The sequence below is a fragment of the Nomascus leucogenys genome, chromosome 3, assembly GCF_006542625.1.
Source record: "Nomascus leucogenys isolate Asia chromosome 3, Asia_NLE_v1, whole genome shotgun sequence".
Taxonomy (NCBI): Eukaryota; Metazoa; Chordata; class Mammalia; order Primates; family Hylobatidae; genus Nomascus; species Nomascus leucogenys.
The window spans coordinates 129,976,250-129,996,900 of NC_044383.1; the positions used below are offsets into that span (position 1 = coordinate 129,976,250).

General features: G+C 39.3%; 2 protein-coding genes across 4 annotated transcripts in view; one reads left to right on the plus strand and one right to left on the minus strand.

The window, feature by feature from the left end:
• Positions 1-15,832, plus strand: part of ZC2HC1B (zinc finger C2HC-type containing 1B) — a 75,309-nt gene extending 59,477 nt beyond the window's left edge. Inside the window, exons 7-8 of the mRNA XM_003255812.2 lie at positions 15,137-15,221; positions 15,631-15,832. Coding sequence (XP_003255860.2) covers positions 15,137-15,207 — 71 coding nt within the window. The 3' untranslated portion in view covers positions 15,208-15,221; positions 15,631-15,832. The remainder of the gene's footprint in view (positions 1-15,136; positions 15,222-15,630) is intronic.
• Positions 15,833-17,792: 1,960 nt separating this feature from the next.
• PLAGL1 (PLAG1 like zinc finger 1) overlaps positions 17,793-20,651 on the minus strand; it is a 51,008-nt gene continuing 48,149 nt past the window's right edge. For all 3 annotated transcript variants that reach the window (XM_030809790.1, XM_030809792.1, XM_030809791.1), the window contains one exon: positions 17,793-20,150. In XM_030809790.1, the coding sequence (XP_030665650.1) occupies positions 18,911-20,150 (1,240 nt within the window). In that variant the 3' untranslated portion in view covers positions 17,793-18,910. The remainder of the gene's footprint in view (positions 20,151-20,651) is intronic.

Sequence of the window (20,651 nt, forward strand, 5' to 3'; positions counted from 1 at the left end):
ATCACCTCAAAAATTATTTATTTGAGTTGGGAACATTTCAAATCTTCTTTTCTAGTTATTTTGAAATATGGAATATATTGTTGTTAACTGCAGTCACCCTACTGTGCTATCAAACACTAGAACTTATTCTATCTAACTCTATTTTGTACCTACTAACCAACCTCTCCACCAGCACCCTGCCACACACATACCCTTCCTGGCCTCTAGTAACTATCATTCTATTCCCTACCTCACTGAAATCAACTTTTTTAGCTCCCACATATGAATGAGAACATGTGATATTTGTCTTTCAGTGTCTGGCTTAATTCATTTAACAATAATGACCTCTAGTTCCATACACATTGCTGCAAATAACAGGATGTCATTCTTTTTTGTGGCTGAATAGTATTCCACTGAGTATATATACCACATTTTCTTTTTTCAAATTTTATTCACATGTTTTATTCATTCATCCATTAATGAACATTTAGATTGATTTCATATGTTGCTATTGTGAATAGTCCTGCCATAAACAAGAGGATAGGGGTATCCCTTTGATATACTGATTTGCTTTCCTTTGAATAAATACCCAGTAGTGAGATTACTAGATTTTATGTTAGTTGTATTTTTAGTTTGTTGAGGAAACTTCATACTGTCTTCTGCAAGGGCTGTACTAATTTACCTTCCAACCATCAGTGTATAATATAGAGTTCCCTTTTCTCTGCATCCTCACCAGCATCTGTTATTTCTTGCCTTTTTGATAAGAGCCATTCTAACAAGGGTAAGATTTTGTCTCATTGCGTCTTGGATTGGCATTTCCCTGGTAATTAATTATGTTGAACATTTTTTCTGTATACCTGTTGTCCATTTTTAAGTCCTTTTTTTCCCCTGTAACCAGGGGTGAGAGAGGTATGTCTTCTTTTGAGAAATGACTATTCAGATCCTTTGCCCACTTTTTCATGGGATTATTAGTTTTTTTGCTGTTAAGTTGTTTGAGTTCCTCAGGTATATGTGTTGTGTTAGATAAAAAACACAAAAAGTTGTTTGAGTTCCTTGCTTATTCTGAATATTAGTTCCTTGGAAGATGAATGGTTTGCATATATTTTCTCCTATTTAGCATGTTGTCCTTCTCACTCTGTTGATTGCTTCCTTTGCTGCATAGAAGCTTTTTAGTTTATATAGTCCCATTTGTTTATTTTATTTTTGTTGCCTGTGCTTTTGAAGTCTTAGCCATAAATGTTTTGCCTAGACCAATGTCTGAGAGCATTTTCCCTGTTTTCTTCCAGTAGTTTCATAGTTTTGGGTCTTACGTTTAAGTCTTTCATCAATTTTGGGTTGATTTTTGTATATTGTGAGACATAGGGATCTAGTTTCATTTTTCTGTACTTGGATATCCAGTTTTCCCTGTACCATTATTGAAGAGGATGCCTTTCCCCAATTTATATTCTTGATGGCTTTGTTGAAAATCAGTTAGCTGTAAATACATGCATGTATTCCTGGAGCGTCTATTCTGTTTCATTGGTTTATGTGTCTGTTTTTATACCAATACCTTGCTGTTTTAGTTATTACAGCTTTTTAATGTATTTTGAAATCAGCTATGTGATGCCTCCAGCTTTGTTTTTTTTTTACTCAGGAACACTATGGCTATTTGGGCTCTTTAATGGTTCTATACAAATTTTAGTACTTTTTTGGATTTACATGAAGAATGTCACTGGTGTTTTGATAGGGATTACATTGAATCTGTAGATTGCTTTGGGTAGTATGGTCATTTTAACAATAGTAATTCTTGTGAGTCATGAGCACGGGATATCTTTCCATTTGTTTGTGTCCTCTTAACATCCTTTCATCAGTGTTCTGAAGTTTTCCTCGTAAGGGTCTTTCACTTTCTTGGTTCAATTTATTCCTAAGTATTTTATTTTTTGTAGCTATCGTAAATGAGATTGTTTTCTTTTTTAGCCAGTTTATTATTGGCACATAGAAATGCTGCTGATTTTTATATGTTGGTTTTGTATCCTGCAATTTTACTAAATTCATTTATTCTAGGAGTATTTTTGGTGGAGTCTTTAGGTTTTATATATATATATTTTATATATATAGATATATATCCATGTATATATAATACACACACACATATATATCCATGTTATCTACAAAGAGGGACGGTTTGACTTCCTCTATTCCAATTTAGATGACATTTATTTATTTCTCTTGCCTGATTGCTCTGGCAAGGACTTCCAGTACTGTGTTGAATAAAAGTGGTGACCCTATCTCTAAATAAATAATAAAAATGAAGTGGTGGAAGTGGGTATCCAATGTCTTGTTAAAGGTGTTTCAGCTTCTCCCCATTCAGGATTATGTTAGCTATGCGTTTGTCAGATATGACCTTTATTATGCTGAGGCATGTTTCTTCTATGCCTAATTTGTTAAGAGTTTTAATCATGAAAGGAAGTTGAATTTTATAAAATTCCTTTTCGCTGTCTATTGAAATGATCATATTGTTTTTGTCCTTCATTCTGTTGTTGTGAGTTATCACATTTATTGACTTGCATGTGTTGAACCATCCTTTCATCTGCTGTATTATCCTTTTACGGTGCTGTTGGATTCTCTTTGCTAGTATTTTGTTGAAGCTTTTTTGTGTCTGTGTTCATCAAGGGTATTGGCCTGTAGTTTTCTATTTCCATATGTCCTTGCCTGGTTTTGGTATCAGGGTAACACTGGCCTCACAGAATGAGTTAGGAAGAATTTCCTCCTTTGAATTTTCTGAAATAGTTTGAGAAGAATAGGTGTTAGTTTTTCTTTACAAGTTTGATAGCATTTGGAAGTAAAGACATCCGGTGCTGAGCTTTTCTTTGTTGGGAGACTTTTTATTACTGATTCAATCTCATTACTTTTTTTTTTTTTTTTGAGTCGGAGTATCACTCTGTCGCCCAGGCTGGAGTGCAGTGGTGTGATCTCCCGTCACTGCAAGCTCCGCCTCCCGGGTTCACACCATTCTCCTGCCTCAGCCTCCCGAGCAGCTGGGACTACAGGCGCCTGCCCCCACGCCCAGCTAATTTTTTGTATTTTTAGTAGAGACAGGGTTTCACCGTGTTAGCCAGGATGGTCTCGATCTCCTGACCTTGTGATCCGCCTGCCTACGGCCTCCCAAAGTGCTGAGATTACAGGCGTGAGCCACTGTTCCCAGCCCATTACTTGTTATTGGTCTGTTCAGGTTTTCTCTTTCTTCCTAATTCATTCTTTTCTTTTCTTTTATTTATTTATTTATTTTTTGAGATGGAGTTTCGCTCTTGATGCCCAGGCTGGAGTGTAGTGGTGCAATCTCGGCTCACCGCAACCTCTGCCTCCCGTGTTCAAGCAATTCTCCTGCCTCAGTCCCCCGAGTAGCTGGGATTATAAGCATGCGCCATCACCCTAGGCTAATTTTTTTGTATTTTTAGTAGAGATGGGGTTTCTCCATGTTGGTCAGGCTGGTCTCGAACTCCTGACCTCAGGTGATCCATGCACCTTGGCCTCCCAAAGTGCTGGGATTACAGGCATGAGCCACAGTACCTGGCCCTGATTCATTCTTAGTAGATTGTATGTGTCCAGGAATTTATCCATTTCCTCTAGCTTTTCTAATTTGTTAGCATATAGTTCTTTATAAGTCTCTGATGATTTCTTGTATTTCTGTGGTATCAGTTGTAATGTCTCCCTTTTTGTTTGTGATTTTGCTAATTCACATCCTCTGTCTTATTTTCTTGGTTAGTCTAGCTAGCGATTTATCAATTTTATCTTTTCAAAAAACTAAATTTTCATTCCATTGACCTTTGTATTTTTTTTAAAGTCTCTATTACATTTAGTTCTGCTCTGATCTTTATTATTTCTTTCCTTCTGCTAATTTTGGATTTGGTCTGCTCTTGCTTTTCTAGTTATTGAGGGGCATCATTAGCTTGATTATTTGAAATGTTTCTACTTCTTGATATACGCATTTATTGCTATGAAATTCCCTCTTAGCACTTCTTTTGCTACATCCCATGGGTTTCGATATGTTGTGTTTCCATTTTCATTTGTCTGAAGACATTTATTTCCTTCTATCTTCTTCATTGACCCAATGGCTGTTAAGCATGTTATTTAATTTCCATGTATTTGTACAGTTTCCAAAGTTCCTGTTGTTATTGATTTCTAGTTTTATCCCATTGTGATCTGAAAGGTACTTGATATGATTTTGATTTTTTTTAAAATTTAGTCTTGCTTTGCGGCCTAGCATATGGTCTATACTGGAGAATGTTCCATGTGTTGATGAGAAGAATGTATATTCTGTTGCTATTGGATAAAATATTCCATGCATGTCTTTTAGGTACATTGATCTGAAGTGCAGTTTAAATCTAATGTTCCTTTGATGATTGTCTGTCTTGATGATCTGGCTAATATGGAGAGTAGGGTGTTGAAGTCTTCAACTATTATTGTATTGGAGTCTATCTGTCCCTTTAGAGCTAATAATATTTGCTATATGTAACTGGATGTTCTGGTGTTAAGTTCATACATATTTAGAATTGTATCTTCTTGCCGAATGGATCCCTTTATCATTATACAGTGACCTTGTTTATTTATGTAAAATAGATTTAGGGGGTACGAATACAGCTTTGTTACATGGGTATATTTCCTAGTGTTGAGGTCTGGGCTTTCAGTGTAACCATCACCTGAATAGTGTTTATTGTACCCATTAGGTAATTTTTCATCCCTCACCTGCCTCCCACCTTCCCACTTTTCCAAGTCTCTAATGCCTGTTATTCCAATCTGTATGTCCATGTGTGCATACTATTTATCTTTCACTTACAAGTGAGAACATGCAGTATTTTACTTTCTGTTTTTGTTATTTTACTTAAGATAATGGCCTCCAAATCCATACATGTAGCTGCAAAAGACATTGTATTATTTTTTTCATGGATACATAGTATTCCATATATATATTTACCACATTTTCTTTATCCAATCATCCATTGATGGTTACTTAGGTTGATTCTGTATCTATCATGACTAGTGCTGTGATAAACAGCGTATGTATCTTTTTGATAAAATGATTCTTTTCCTTTTGGTATATGCCTAGTAGTTGGATTGCTGAATCAAAGGGTAGTTCTATTTTTAATTCTTTGAGAAATCTCTATACTGTTTTCCATAGAGGTTGTCTAATTTACATTTCTACCAACAGTATATAAGTGTTCCCTTTTCTCTGCATCTTTGCCAACATCTGCTATTTTTTGACTTTTTAACAGTAGCCTTTCTGACTGGTATAAGATGGCACCTCATTATGGTTTAAATTTGCATTTCTCCAATGACTAGCGATGTTGGATATTTTTTCATATGCTTTTTGGGCATTTTTATGTTTACTTTTGAAAAATGTCTGTCCATGTTCTTTGCTCACTTCCTAATGCTTTTTTTTGTTGTTGACTTTTTTGAATTCCTTGTAGATTCCAGATATTAGTCCCTTGTCAGATGCATAGTTTGCAAATGTTTTCTCCCATTCTGTAGGTTGTCTGTTCATTGTCTATCTATTTCTTTTACTCTACAGAAGCATTTGTTTAATTAAGTCCCATTTGTTTATATTTGTAATTGGTGCATTAGCTTTGAAATCTTAGTCTTGAATTCTTTGTGTAGGCCAATGTCCAGAAGAGTTGTTCCTAGGTTTTCTTCCAGAATTTTTAGTTTCGCATCATACATTTCAGTCTTTAACTCATCTTAATTTTTGTATATGGTGACAGATAAATCCAGTTTCATTCTTTTGCATGTGGCTATACAATTTTCCCAGAACCGTTTATTGAGTAGGGTGTCCTTTCTCTCATGTATGTTTTTGTCAACTTTGTCAAATATCAGTTGGCTATAGGTATGTGGCTTTATTTCTGGGTCTTCTATTCTGTTCTGGTGATCTATATGTCTATGTTTATACCAGTACCATGCTGTTTGATTACTATAGACTTGTAGTATAATTTGGAGTTAGGTAATGTTATGTCTGCTTTTGCTATTTGGGTTCTTTTCAGTTCCATATGAATTTTAGGATTTTTTTTTCTAATTCTGTGAAAAATGTCATTGTTATTTTGATAGGAATTGTATTAAGTCTGTAGATTGCTTTGGGCAATATGGTCATTTTAACAACATTGATTCTTCTACCCTATGAGGATGGAATGTTTTTCCATTTATTTGTGTCCTCTTAACTCTCTTTCATCAGTATTTTGTAGTTTTCCTTGTAGACATCTATCACTCCTTGGTTAAATGTATTCCTAGGGTTTTTGTTTTTTTTTTAACTCTTGGAAATGGGATTGACTTTTGATTTGGTTCTTAGCATGATTATTATTGCTGTATAGAAATGCTACTGATTTTTGTCGATTTTATATCCTAGAACTTTACTGAATTCGTTTATCAAATCTAGCCGTCTTTTGGAGAGGAGTCTTTGGGGTTTTCTAGATATAAGATCATTTTATCAGCAAACAAAGATAATCTGACTTCCTCTTTTTCCATTTTGATGGCTTTTATTTTTTTCTCTTGCCTGATTGCTCTGGCTAGGACCTCCTGTACTGTGCTGAATAGCAGTGGTGAACATGGACATACTTGTCTTGTTCTAGTTCTTAGGGGAAATTCTTTCAACTTTTTCCCAGTATGTTATTGGCTGTGGGTTTGTTATACATGGCTTTTATTGTTTTGAGATATGTTCCTTCTATGCCTTGTTTGTTGAGGGTTATTATCATGATAGGATGGTCAGTTTTATCAAATGCTTTTTCTAATCTATTGAGATGATAATATGGTTTTTGTTTTTCATTCACTTGATGTGATGAATCACATGCATATGTTGTACCATCCTTGCATCCCTTGCAAAACCCACTTGATCATATTGTATTATCTTTTTGATGTGCTGTATGATTTTGTTTGCTTGTATTTTGTTAAGGATTTTTGCACCTATGTTCATGAAAGATAATAGTCTGTAATTTTCTTTTTTTGTTGTGTTCTCTACTGATGTTGGTGGCAAAGTGATACTTTGTAGAATTAGTTAGGGAAGAGTCCCTCCTCTTCAGTGTTTTGGAACAATTTTAGTTGGATTGGTAGCACTTCTTTTATGTCTGATAAAATTTGGCTGTGAATCTGTCTGCTCCTGGGCTCTTTTGTTGTTGTTGTTGTTGTTGTTATTATTATTCGAGGGAGATATTTTAAAATTACTAATCATATCTCACTACTTGTTGTTGTTCTGCTCAGGATTTCCATTTCTTCCTGGTTCAATCTTGGGAGGTTGTATAGATTCCACAAATGTATCCCCTTAAGTTTTCCAGTTTGTGAGCATATAAATATTCATAGTAGTCTCTGATGATCTTTTGCATTTCTGTAGTATCAGTTGTAATGTCTCCTTTTTCTTTTCTGATTGTGCTTATTTGAATCTTCTTTCTTCCTTCCTAGGTTAGTTGACCTAGTGGTCTACCAATCTTGTTTATTTCTTCAAGTCAACAACTTTTTGTTTTCTTGATCTTTTGTATTGTGTTTTTGGTCTCCAGTTCATTTAGTTCTGCTCTGAGCTTTGTTATTTCTTTTCTTCTGCTAGCTTTGGGTTTGGTTTGTTTCTTTTGTTTCTTTGTTTTTGTTTCTTGATGTGTAACATTATGATGTTAATTCAGGATCTTTCTTTTTTTAATGTAGGTGTTTAATGCTAATACTGCTTTTGCTGTTTGTCAAAGGTTTTGATATGTTGTGTCTCTGTTTCCTTTTGTTTCAAAAATGTAAATCTTTCTCTTTTGTCATTAACCCAAAAATCATTCAGGAGCAGGTTGTTTAACTTTCATGTATTTGTATAGTTTTGAGAGTTTCTTTTGGAATCACTTTATAGTTTTATTCCACTGTGGTCTCAGAAGATACTTGATATGATTTCAATTTCTAAAATGTACTGAGGCTTATTTTGTTGCGTAACGTGTTGTCTATCTTGGAGAATGTTCCATGCACTGATGAGAATAATGTATATTCTGCAGTTATTGGGTAGAATATTCTGTAAATGTCTGTAAGGTCCATTTGGTCTACAGTGATTAAGTCCAGTGCTTTTCTGTTGATTTTTCTGTCTTGATGATCTGTTTGGTGCTGTCAGTAGAGTGCTGAAGTCCCCACTATTAGTGTAATGCATCTCTTTTCTTAGGATTGTGATATTTTCCATTGGACTGATCCTTGTATAATTATATAATGTCTCTCTTTGTCTTTTTTAACTGTTGTTGTTTTAAAGTCTGTTTTGTTTGATATGAGAATAGCTCCTCCTGCTCGCTTTTGGTTTCCATTTGCATGGAATATCTTTTTCCACTCCTTTACCTTAAGTCTATGTGAGTCCTTATGCATTAGCTGAGTCTCTTGAAGACAATAGGTACTTCATCGGTGGATTTTTGTCCATTCTGCCATTCTTTACCTTTTAAGTGAAGCATTTAGGCCATTTACATTCAGCATTGTTATTGAGATGTGAGGTACTGTTTTATTCTTCATGCTAGATGTTGCCCAAATACCTTGTGGGGCTTTTTGTTGTTGTTTGTTTTGTTTTTTTCATTTTGTTATTGTTTTATAGACCCTGTGAGATTTATGCTTTAAAGAGGTTCTATTTTGGTGTATTTCGAGGTTTTAAGATTTAAAGCTTCTTTTAGCAGTTCTTGTAGTTCTGGCGTGGTAGTGGTGAATTCTCTCAGCATTTGTTTGTCTGAAAAAGACTTTATCTCTCCTTCATTTATGATGCTTAGTTTTGCTGGACACAGAAGTCTTGGCTGGCAATTATTTTGTTTGAGGAGGCAAAAGATAGTACCCCAATCCCATCTGGTTTATAGAGTTTCTGCTGAAAAATCTGTTGTTAATCTGATATCTTTTCCTTTGTAGGTTACCTGATGCTTTTGCCTCAGAGCTCTTAAGATTCTTTTTTTTGTCTTGACTTTTGATAATCTGATGACTGTTTGCCTAGGTGATTATTTTTTGTGATGAATTTCCAAGGTGTTCTTTGAACTTCTTCTTCTTCAAACTTCTTCTTCTTCTTTTTTTATTTTTATTTTTTTAACGGAGTTTCACTTTTGTTGCCCAAAGCTGGAGTGCAATGGCGTGATCTCGGATCACTGCAACCTCCACCTCCCAGGTTCAAGCGATTCTCCTGCTTCAGCCTCCCAAGTAGCTAGGATTACAGGCACTACAGGTGTGCACCACCACACCCAGCTAAGTTTTAGTATTTTTAGTAGAAACAGGGTTTCACCATGTTAGCCAGGCTGGTCTCGAACTCCTGACCTCAGGTGATCCTCACACCTTGGCCTCCCAAAGTGCTGGGATTACAGGTGTGAGCACTGCACCTAGCCTCTTTGAACTTCTTATATTTAGATGTCTAGATCTCTAGTGAGCTCAGGGAAGTTTTCCTCAATTATCGTCACAAATATGTCTTGCAAACTTGTAGATTTCTCTTCTTCCTCAGGAACACCAATTATTTTAGGTTTGGCTGTTTAACATAATCTCAAACTTCTTGGAGGCTTTAATCATTTAAAACAAATGTTTTTTCTTTGTCTTTGTCTCACTGGGTTACTTTGAAAGCCTCTTCTTTAAGCTCTAAAGTTGTTTCTTCTACTTGTTTGATTCTATTGTGGAAACTTTCCAGTGCATTTTGTATTTCTCTAAGTGTGTCTTTCATTTCCAGAAGTTGTGATTGTTTTTTCTTTATGATATCTTTTTCTCTGAAACACTTTTCCTCCATATCCTGTATTGTTTTTGAAATTTATTTAAGTTGGCGTTTACCTTTCTCTGGTATCTCCTTGAGTAGCTTAATAATCAGCCTTCTGAATTCTTTATCTGGCAGTTCAGAGATTTCTTCTTGGTTTGGATCCATTGCTGGGGAGCTGGTGTGGTCTTTTGGGGGTGTTATAGAAGCTTGTTTTGTCATATTGCCAGAATTACTTTTCTGATTTTTTCTCATTTGGATACACTATTTCAGTGGAAAAATCTGGAACTCAAGGGCAGCTGTTCAGATTCTTTTGTCCCACAGGGTGATCCCTTGATGTGGTACCCTCCCCCTTTCCCTAGGAGCCAGATTGTGGTGATTGTTATTGCTCTTCTAGGTCTAGCCACCCAGCAGGGCTACCAGGCTATTAGCTGGTTCTGGGGAATGTCTGCAGAGTCCTGTGATGCAATTTGTCTTCAGGTCTACCAGCCCCTGGATACCAGCACCTGTTCTGATGGAGGTGGCAGGGGAGTCAGGTAGACTCTGTGAGAGTCCTTGGTTATAAATATGTTTACTGTGTTGTCTTTCTTGAATGCTGGTTACGCTAGCAGTGAAGTTGTCATGTGGACAGATTCAGGACCACTGGTTAGCCAGGATGTTGCAGGCAGTGGAATTAGCTGTTGTTTTTTCCTTCATTAGAGCAGGGTTGTTCTGTTATGAGTTGCTCTAATGTTCTGAGTTGGTTGACTTTGAGCCAGGAGGTGGTGCTTTTGAGAGCGTGCCAGCTGCAATAGTAGAGGGGATATAAGCTTGCTCTAATTTGGCCAGGACAAGTATTCAGGCTTCTCAGGTGATGGATGGGATCATAAAGCTCCCAAGAGTTTATGTTTTTTGTGATTCACTATTGGACCAGGTAGAGAAATACCATCAGGTGCAGGCAGGATTAGGTAGGTTTGAGCTCAGACTCTCCTTGGGTGGGGGTTGCTGTGGCCACTGTGGGGAGATCAGGGGATGGTTCTTGGGCCAGTGGAGTTATGTTCCAGAGGGAATTATGGCTGCCTCTGTCACCAGGGAAGTGGGGGAAAGCTGGTAGCAACAGGCCTCACCCAGCTCCCACACAGTTGGCAAGACCAGTCTCACTCCCACCATGCCCTGCTAACAGTGCCGAGTTTATCTCTAGGCAGCCAACTCAGATCTAGTCCTGGGCTCTAAGTTTCCCCGCTGAGGAAGCAAGCACTGCTTTCAGGCCACACCTTTGCCAATCTGCCACACTGTCAACCATGTCTCCACTGTGCTTTCTGCAACAGTTCCTGTTTGCCCCCAGATTCTTCTCAAGAGGGTTTACACCCAGTCAAAATTATTACAAAGTTCAGTTGGAAGCTTCTTTCACCCTGTGATCCCTCTCAAATTCTGCCAGTTGCCTTCCCTGAGGGCCCCTGTGAGATAGAGTCAGGGATGGCTTCCCTGGGCTTGAGCTGGAGAATGGGACTGCCTACAAGGCTTGTCCCACTGCTGCTTCTACTTTTACATTTCACAGCAAATCCATTTTAGCTCTAGGTAAGGCTAAATTCTTCTCCCGTAATCTGGATTTTAAGGTTCCTCAGTGGGGACGTGTGCTTGGAAGCAGATGTTTCCCCTCTCAGACTTTGAGAACTTACAAATTTTCACCTGCCTTGCAGAATTTGCAATAGCCTGCCACTTCTTTCAAATGACCTGTGATTTCTTTTGTTTTTCCTGGTATGCTCCTGCAGTTGTTCCTGGAGCAAACGTCCACAGAGTGAATGTCCACACACTGTTCTGTCCATCCAAGTGGGAGCTGCATATCAGCCCTGTCCCCTATCTGCCATCTTCCCTCTCTTTCAATAAGCTTTTTTAATATTATGATTTTGAATTCCTTTTCTGGCATTTCATCAATTTTTTTGTTGCAATCTGTTGCTAGAGAATTGTGTTCCTTTGGAGGTGTCACATTTTCTTGCATTTTTATGTTTCTTGTGTTCTTATGCCAATATCTATGCATCTGGAGTAACAGTCACTTCTTCCAATTTTTGAATTGGCTTTCATAGGGAAAGACTTCTTCCTACATATGTATCTATAGTGTTAGTTGGGTAGGGTACTTTAGCTTTGATACTGGGAGCATGCAGTAATTTCGTCTCCATGATTTTTTGGCTGTAATTACTATCAGTGGTGTCTATGAATTCCTTAGTGACTTAAACTGCAGTTGTTATTGGAAGCTGTGGTGAGGCTTTGCTGGGGATGGGGACACCAGGCGGGCTGGTCTTCAGGCCTCAGTGGTGGCAGCAGTAGACTGAGCCTGCCTGTCCTTGGGCCCCCAGGTGGCATATATGGGCACTGGTGTTAGCAGTTCCAGGCAGACCAATCTTTGGACCTCCAGATGGCTTGCTCAGGTGCCAGCAGTGGCGATGGTGCGTGGCTCTTCAGGTTCCTGGGTGGCATGCATGGGGTTGGCAATAACATTGATGGTGGTAGACCAACCCTCTGGCTCCTAGGCAGCATCCATAGGGTACTAGTGGTGGCAGTAGTGAGCTGGGCGGCCCCATCCTTAGTCCTGTAGGAGGAGTATGTGGACGCTGCAGATGCTGGTGGTGGTGGGCAGGGTGGGTCAATCTCCAAGTCCGTGGATGATGTATGCATGTACCAATAGGCTGAGCAGACTCACCCTCAGGCACCTGGTAGGAGTGGGTAGAAGCTGACCACAGGCAGGGTGAGTTGATCCCCAGGCCCCAACAGTGCACAGAAGCACTGGTGGGCATGACACCACATGGGTCAAGCCCGTCATCAGCCTCCCAATAGTGGGCACAAGCACAGGCTGTAATGGTCAGGGCTGCTCAATCTCCAGGCTCCCAGTCAATGTCTGTTGGTGCCAGCAGAGTGGGTGGCCCTGTCCTCAGGTCCAATTAGGGTTTGCATGGGTTTCTGTGGCAGGGGTCAGGGCAGCTCATAAGGGTCTTTTTTTTTTTTCTTTTCATTACACAATGCTATTCCCATAAAAATAAAGGTCTTTAAAAATTGTTGTTGTTGGCCGGGCGCAGTGGCTCACGCCTGTAATCCCAGCACTTTGGGAGGCCGAAGTGGGCAGATCACCTGAGGTTGGGAGTTCGAGACCAGCCTGACTAACATGGAGAAACCTCTTCTCTACTAAAAATACAAAATTAGCCGGGCGTGGTGGTGCGTGCCTGTAATCCCAGCTTCTCAGGGGGCTGAGGCAGGAGAATCGCTTGAACCCGGGAGGCGGAGGTTGTGGTGAGCCGAGATCATGCCATTGCACTCCAGCCTGGGCAACAAGAGCAAAACTCCATCTCAAAAAAAAAAAAAAAAAGTTGTTGTTGGGTTTTTGTTATTGCTATTAATATATTCAGATTGACAATCAGTAGTTTAGGCCACTTGATGTCACTTTTTTTTTTTTTTTTTTTTTTTTGAGACAGGATCTCTCTGTTGCCCAGGCTGTAGTGCAGTAGCTTGATCATAGCTCACTACAGCCTTGACTTCCTGGGTACAAGTGACCCTCTCACCTCAGCCTCCTGAGTATATGGGATGACAGGCATGCACTACCATACCCAGATAATTTTTTTTATTTGTAGAGGTGAGGTATTATGTTTCCCAGACTGGTCTTGAACTCCTAGGCTCAAGCAATCCTCCTGCCTTGGCCTCTCAAAGTGTTGGCATTACAGGTGTGAGCCACTGCCCCTGTCTTCTTTTTTAAATAATATCTACTTATGGTATCATATATTATAAATCTAGTTGTTGTCTTTCGTCTAGATAGCAGTTAGCCTCCTAAAATTCGGGCTTTCATCCTTCAACTCTCTTGAGTAAAATAAGTACCTTGTACCTCCCACATAAAACAGTTTTAAAATTCATACCAGAGGAGATACGTGTGTGTACAAGTCGACACAGCCTTATTGATTCCGACAGTCTTATTGATCCCAGTGCCACATAAGGTTATTTAGTTAACATTATGATCATGGCTTACGATTAAATTCCATATGCACAAGAAAACTTCTAATACAAAAGAGCACCTGGTATTAAGTGAAGTTATCATGCCAGTTAAGCAACTGGCATATGAACTCATTTAATTCTCACAATAGCGTGAGGAGGTCGATGTACTATTCATATCTCTACTTTACAGATGAGGAAAGCACAGAGAGGTTAAGCAGCATGGACAAGCTATTTAATAGGAAGGAGCAGAGCTTTTTCCCAAAGCTATGTGTGCTTTGGGAAAAATGGGCCCAAAAATATAAATATTAAGGCTATTGATACATATTTGGAAATTATTTTAGAAAAAGATGTGGCTCTTCTTGCATTCCTAAAAGATTCTAATGTTCAGATGGGAAATGAGTGTATAGCCTAGTCAGCAAATGTGTACTGGTGGCTGTTTTCTGGAGGCTTTCGTTATATGAGTATGGATATACTGGAAGGTACTGCCAGGAAGCTGCTTCTCTGAGATCTTCGTACAGAGACTAATGTCACTATGAGCATGTAGTTCTGGGATCTAGACCTGCATTGCTTTGTATATTTAGTAGTGGATTGCATTTGTACAGCTTTGCTGGTGTGAGCTCTACGTTACTTCTGGAGCCAGTGGATTTTTATCAAGTTAAGCATTTTACCTGCACTAGCATTCTATTCTTTACCTAATTTAGTTGTGTAGCAAACCTGTTGAGCATCAAAGTGTCAGTTGTGGATTCTTTGGCAGAAGTAAAACCAGTTTATGTTTCAGTAAAACTAACACTGAAAGCTCTTTCTATTCCTATGTCCTTTGAGAGTTTGATTCACAATTTCCTTGTTATTGCTCCTGCATAAAACACTGAGTAGAAAGGGGGCTTCTTAGGACAGAGGGGACTTGTTCCTTTTTTATTTTTTAACAAAAAAAGAACCTCTGAGAATCCTGTCCCCTACGATGTGGTCAAAACTAAGCCATAGTGTGGTGTGCCCATATCCATAAACTTGTGTATCTCCATACCTAACAACGCTGCTGGGCTCAAGGGAAAAGAATACTGTTTGTGGAATGAATCCATTGTCACGTAGATAGCCCCAAGCAGGGAAGGCAGCTTATGCTTCCATAAGGCTTAGCAAAGTCTTCTCATGTGGGAGCTAGCAAAGAATTTGAAGATCCAAAATATCAGGATCCATTTTGAAAGCTGGGGCAATAGCGGAGGGGATGTCAAAAGTCCTGGTATAGAAAGGGTGGGTCACCTGAGGTGCAGTCCAAAGTCCATGAATAAACAGAGGTTAAGGGCAGAGGAAAGAAGGCACCTGAGGTAGCCCCTGTTTTCCTTATTTGGTTATTTGTCTATAGCCACCCCACCCTCATTGCCCTCTCCACAACACTCCTCCACCTCCCACCAAAAAAAAAAAAAAAAGGAAGAATAGAAACTTTTGAACCCATGTGGGGATTTCACAATCATGTCTTTTTTCCTGGTAATGTTCTGCTTTGACATAATAACAAATCTATTTATGTTTGCAAAGGATTAGCTATGGACCCTGCCTCTGGAGCAAAACTCAGACAAGGATTTAGTAAATCTTCTAAAAAAGATTAACTCCTAGAAGCCAGGTAAGAAAAAAAAAATCACCTCTAATCCAGCTGTTGCTGTCCAGTTAATGACTTCTAAGAGAATGGATGCATAGGAGGCAAACTGAAGAGACATTTGGACAAACTCCAAGTTGGGTTAACAAAATGTAGGCTCTTGAAACTGACTCTTCTGTTAAACGTACAGTTTAAAGAGGATATTCAGTTTTTGATTCATGACTTAGTAGGAAAGGGGAATGATCCCTCACTTTTGACCTGAAAGGTTACTGCCTTGTCCCTTTTTCTAAGCACCTTACCCTCACAAAGAATAGTTCCCTGAGAGTGTGAATTGTTTGTAAAATAATTAAAAGTCTAAAGAGGCCTATGTTATTTAGCATTCTCAATGTGGAAACAATGACATTCTAAAGTAAATGCCTCTTCTTTCTGCTTTCAGACTGGCTCCCTGAAACCCATCAGCCTGGGTGGTCGCGTACTTGAGAATGCCACCTAAGTGGAAGGAATGGTAGATGTGATGTCAGTTTATACACCCTTGATTCTTCTTGAAGCATCACTTAGAACAAGTAAAACTAGCTTCAAATTTTTATTTACTCCCTTTGAAGTTTTCAAAACAAAAGCATTAAACACATCAACCTGTATAATGCATGATTCAAATTCACTTGAAGTTTAATTGGACATTTGATGGGTTTTTAAAGACAATGTTGCTTTGATATTAGAACCTTTTAGTAGACTAGTAATTGGAATACTAACATTATTTACTTACTAGGAAAATCTTTAACTGGCTTCATTTTATATACTAGCTGTGAAATCTCAGTTTTGATATTGGCATCTAGTAAGTATTAAATTATAGCTAATTATACACAGTATATACATAAACATTTAAAATAAGTGTAAGTGTCTTACATACCAGTCACACAGACCATATCTGGGAGGAAACAGTGAAGTGGAGGAGAAAAGATTACCAAAATCTCCCATCCTGTGGGAAGAATGTTCTCAGTGGCCTCAAGCCATTTATTTATCATGGCCAAATCAGAAGCTATCTAATCATTTCTTTAGCACTGATTTATACAGAGCTCTGTTGGGAAGTGTCTCTCTCTTCTCTTTACAGTCTTTTTTTTTTTTTTTTGGAGACAGGAGCTCACTCTGTCACCCAGGCTTCAGTGGTGCTATCTTGGCTCAAGCAGTACCTCCCACCTCAGCCTCCCGGGTAGCTGGGACCACAGGCTTGTGCCACCACAACCAGCTAATTTTTTATATTTTTTGTAGAGATGGGGTTTTGCTATTGGCCAGGCTAGTCTTGAACTCTTGAGCTCAACCCATCTGCCTGCCTTGGCCTCCCAAAGTGCTGGGATTACTGGCATGAGCCACTGTGCCCGGCCTCTTTGCAATCTTAAGGGTCAATAGACCTCTGTTTGTAGAGTCAGTTATATTTAATTCATAATTTTAAATCCAAGAACTTTTTCTTAACTTCATAAAATTTTAATTAGAACAATTAAACCATTTCTTTCTGTCCAAATTTAAGTAGGAGAATCCCAGCCTACCCCGACTTATAATGCAGAATATCTGAAATTCTTACGATCTGTATTTTGGGGACCAAACTCCAAATGTTATGTTCTGTGTTCAGGAAAATCAAGTATGTGATGTGGAACTCACAGGAGACAGTGGTAAGCCATGTAAAAGTATCTGTGGAAGCTTCTATAAATGGATGTCAGGAGGTTTTAGCTGAGATGAGCTCTCGTCTTTCCCCTTTTGCTCTGGGAGATTGCTTTCCCTCTGAGAACAAAGAGGGAATATGGGAACTGACTTAAACGTCCCCAAGCAGTGGACTCCTACTAACGGAATAACTTACATCACTTTGTCTCATTTCCTCCCCACGGCTTTCATTGTAGTTTAAAGACCCAGGTCTGTCTGGCAGCTGGGTCTCATAGATTAAACTTCCTTCTCAGTTCCAATCCTGGGTAGCTGTTTGCCCCTTAAGTGGTCATCAGCATCATTGTTAAGGACTGTGAGTGGGTCAGGTTTTCTCACATTTGACCAATAGGCTTCTTGGATAGACAGACAAACTCATCTTCCCTTTCTCTACCTACCCCCACCCTATTTAGCGGTAAAACAAACAAATAGGCCTGTCAGATTTAAGGGGCATAATACGTTGAGGAAATCCCAATAAGAAATAAGTACATATTTCTAATTTGGCTAGAAATTAATGGTAAACACCATTGTAAAAGTGGATCATGGAAGCCCAGGTTAGACTAAACTCTGGTGGATAGTATTCTGATATATACATTAGAAATAAATTATGTCACATTATAGAATGATTTAAAATATTGTACAGTATTTTTAGAAATAAGATCTTAACGCTGTGAATTTAATGGAAGCATCTAAGCTTCCATCTTAAGTCATAATTATTTTACTCAAAAAAAGTGGAATTTCTAATAGATGCTCAGTAGAGGTCAAAACAGTAGTTTCTGTGGGGGAAGTAATGACCAGGAGGGGGCATGAGGGAGCCAGGTGGAGCCGGAAGTGCTTTCGCTCTTGATCTGAGTGTATGTAGTTCATGTTGACACAGGTGGAGCTGTATGAAAAACTAATCAAGCCAAATTGCAAGATTTGAAAAGTTTATTATATGTAAGATATATGTTTATGGAAAAGAAAGCCTCTAAAAACATAAGACAATGGAGCTTTAAAAAAGGTTAGGTTTTACATCTTTAAAACTCATTAATAAGATACCAAATTCAAGAGATTATAGTTACATTGTAAAACATAATCTTTTAATAAAAGCTAATGACTGATGAATTACAAATGCACTTATTTATTGGTGATTAAAAACAATACTTAAGAACTTAAGCAGCTTGAGTAGTAGTTTAAGCTAGACAGAGCAAAGAAAATTCTTGTTTAATATACGTATTTTTTTAATTCCAGTAATATTTTCTTAAATTCCTGTTAAAAATATAATCAATATTAAAGTCAGCAAAATGCCTTTGACTGACGCCTGGATTATTTTACCACTTAACCTGGTTACACAGTGATTTTTTTTTTTTTTTCTGTCAGATGTAACTGACAACCAGTTTACTCTTTAAGATAAATGAAGTGATAACTCACATTGCAGCATCTTGTGGAAAATATTCAAACTACATTTAAAATGCTTTTGTAAAATGGAGAACTCTATTACTCCACAAGAAATTGTATATGTAAAACTACAGGTTGGCTATGGTAATAGTAACTAAACTACATCCAACCCTGAAGGTAGAAAAATCCCTGAAAAGAAATACACAGCCTAGTCATAATATATCATATAAAGGTTGTTTTCTTATTTTGAAAATTCTCCCAGATTTGGAGAAATCCAAACCTTTCCATAGTTCCCTTACTAGGCAGTGCCACATAAAGTTATTTAGTTAACATTATGATCATGGCTTACGATTAAATTCCATATGACAAACACTTATATATAGCAGCCGTCATTTTGGATGTTGGTTATGACAATATTTGCAGTTTGATTACAGAACACGCGTTCATTAAATTTGGTACAAAGCATGAACACTCAGGACAGATTGGCACGATACATGCAGTTCGAGAATTCTCTTATCTCAAGCCAGTCATCAATGAATAAGCCATAGTCCCAGTCGTTTTCCAAATCTTTCTCATATTGTAACTAACTGACATTTAAAATGCTTCTTAAAACATCTTCCAGAATACGAAAAATACACTTTAAAAATCAATTATCTGAATGCATGATGGAAATGAGGCAGGATGGCAGAGCCAGTGCCAGCTGAGAACACATGAGGGATGGGGGGCAGGGGGAGCTGGCCCAGGCTCACAGTGCCCATGGCAAGTGGGGGTTCTTGCTGCTGCTGCCCCAGACAGCTTAACCTGTGGGGCAGAGATTCCCCAGGCCCCAGGGCAAGAGTGCTATTCCCAAAGGTATTTTGGGTAGCAGGAGGGGGCAGCTGCCAGAAGCCCAACAGAGGGGACAGGTCCAGAGAGGCAGGTATTGTTAGGTTCACAGCATCTGCAGGCAGCTCCTTGGGCAGGTTTACTTTACCAGCATTTCCCTTAGCCAGATCAAAACCTGGGCTGAGCTTTTGAGGTGACTGAGGCTCTTGCAGAGGCAAGTCCTCAAACAAACTGATATTGCAAAAACCTTTAGTATCTGCTTTGAGGGGCAGGCTTGCAAGTGGGGAGTATGAGGTAGAAGTGGTGTTGTACTTGTGATTGGGAAGGGGTGGCGGAGGAGAGCCAGGGGATACCGAGGGGTGGAGGGAGGCCAGGGACTCTGGCAGCGGCTGCATAGGCTGGACGGTTTGTTCTGGGGGACTGAGGGTGAGGCTGTGGACCTCAGCTGGCAAGCTACTTGCAAGCCCGTTCTGGGCAGAAGCTCCTAAAGGGAAAGGAGGCAAGGCAGCAGCCTTCAGTTGGAATGAAGGCGAGATGGTGTGGAAGGTGCTCAGAAGGTCTCCGGTCTGCAAGCTCTCCTTCATCAGCTCCTGTGAGTGGGTCTTCTTGGTATGCCGGGTGAGGTGATCCTTGCGCCCAAATCTCTGGGCACAGAACTGGCACAGGAAGTCCTTGCATCCTGTGTGGACCACCAGGTGGCGTCGCACATCCTTCCGGGTGTAGAAGCATCTTTCACAGTGGTCGCACTGGTGCTTCTTCTCCTTAGTTCCGCTAGGGGGCTTCTCTTCCGCATGGGCTTTGAGGTGGTCCAGTAGCACCTCGGTGCTCCCTAGCTCAAGGGCACAGACCCCACAGGTGAGGTCCCCACTGCTGGCCGCATGGAGGGCCAGGTGCCTCTTATAGCCAAGAATGGTGTTGTACTTCTTCCCACACTCCTCACACCCAAAGGCCATTTTGTTGGGGTCGTGGGTCTGGAGGTGGTTTTTCAGGTGGTCTTTCCGGTTGAACGTCTTCTCACAGTGAGCACACTGGTGAGATTTCTGGGGAGAATGGGTAGCCATATGCCTAGGAGCAGAAGGAGAAATTTCACAATAGAGAGTTGTTTTAAGAGCTGAAGAAAGGTGTAGAAACAATATTATATCAAAATGTTCATAGTTTTCTCTGGGTCTTGGTATAATTTTCAAAATTCTTTCCTATATTTTCCAAATATATAAACTTTTATAATTAAAAAAGGCAAGCAATACTAAAGCCATAATACATTTTTCACACCTATAAAACGTTTTTTGAGACAGGATCTCACTCTTTTGCCCAGGATTGAGTGCATGGCACGATCATGGTCTCAATGTCCTGGGCTCAAGCAGTCTTCCCACCTTAGCCTCTCAAATAGCTGGAACTACAGGCACACACCACCAGGCCTGGCGAAAATTTTTTTATTTTTTTTTTTTTATTTTTTTTTTTTGTAGAGACAAGGTCTCACTATGCCCATGCTGGTCTCAAACTCCTGGGCTCAAGTGATCCTCCCTCCTTGGCCTCCCAAAGTGTTGAGATTACAGACAAGAGTCACCG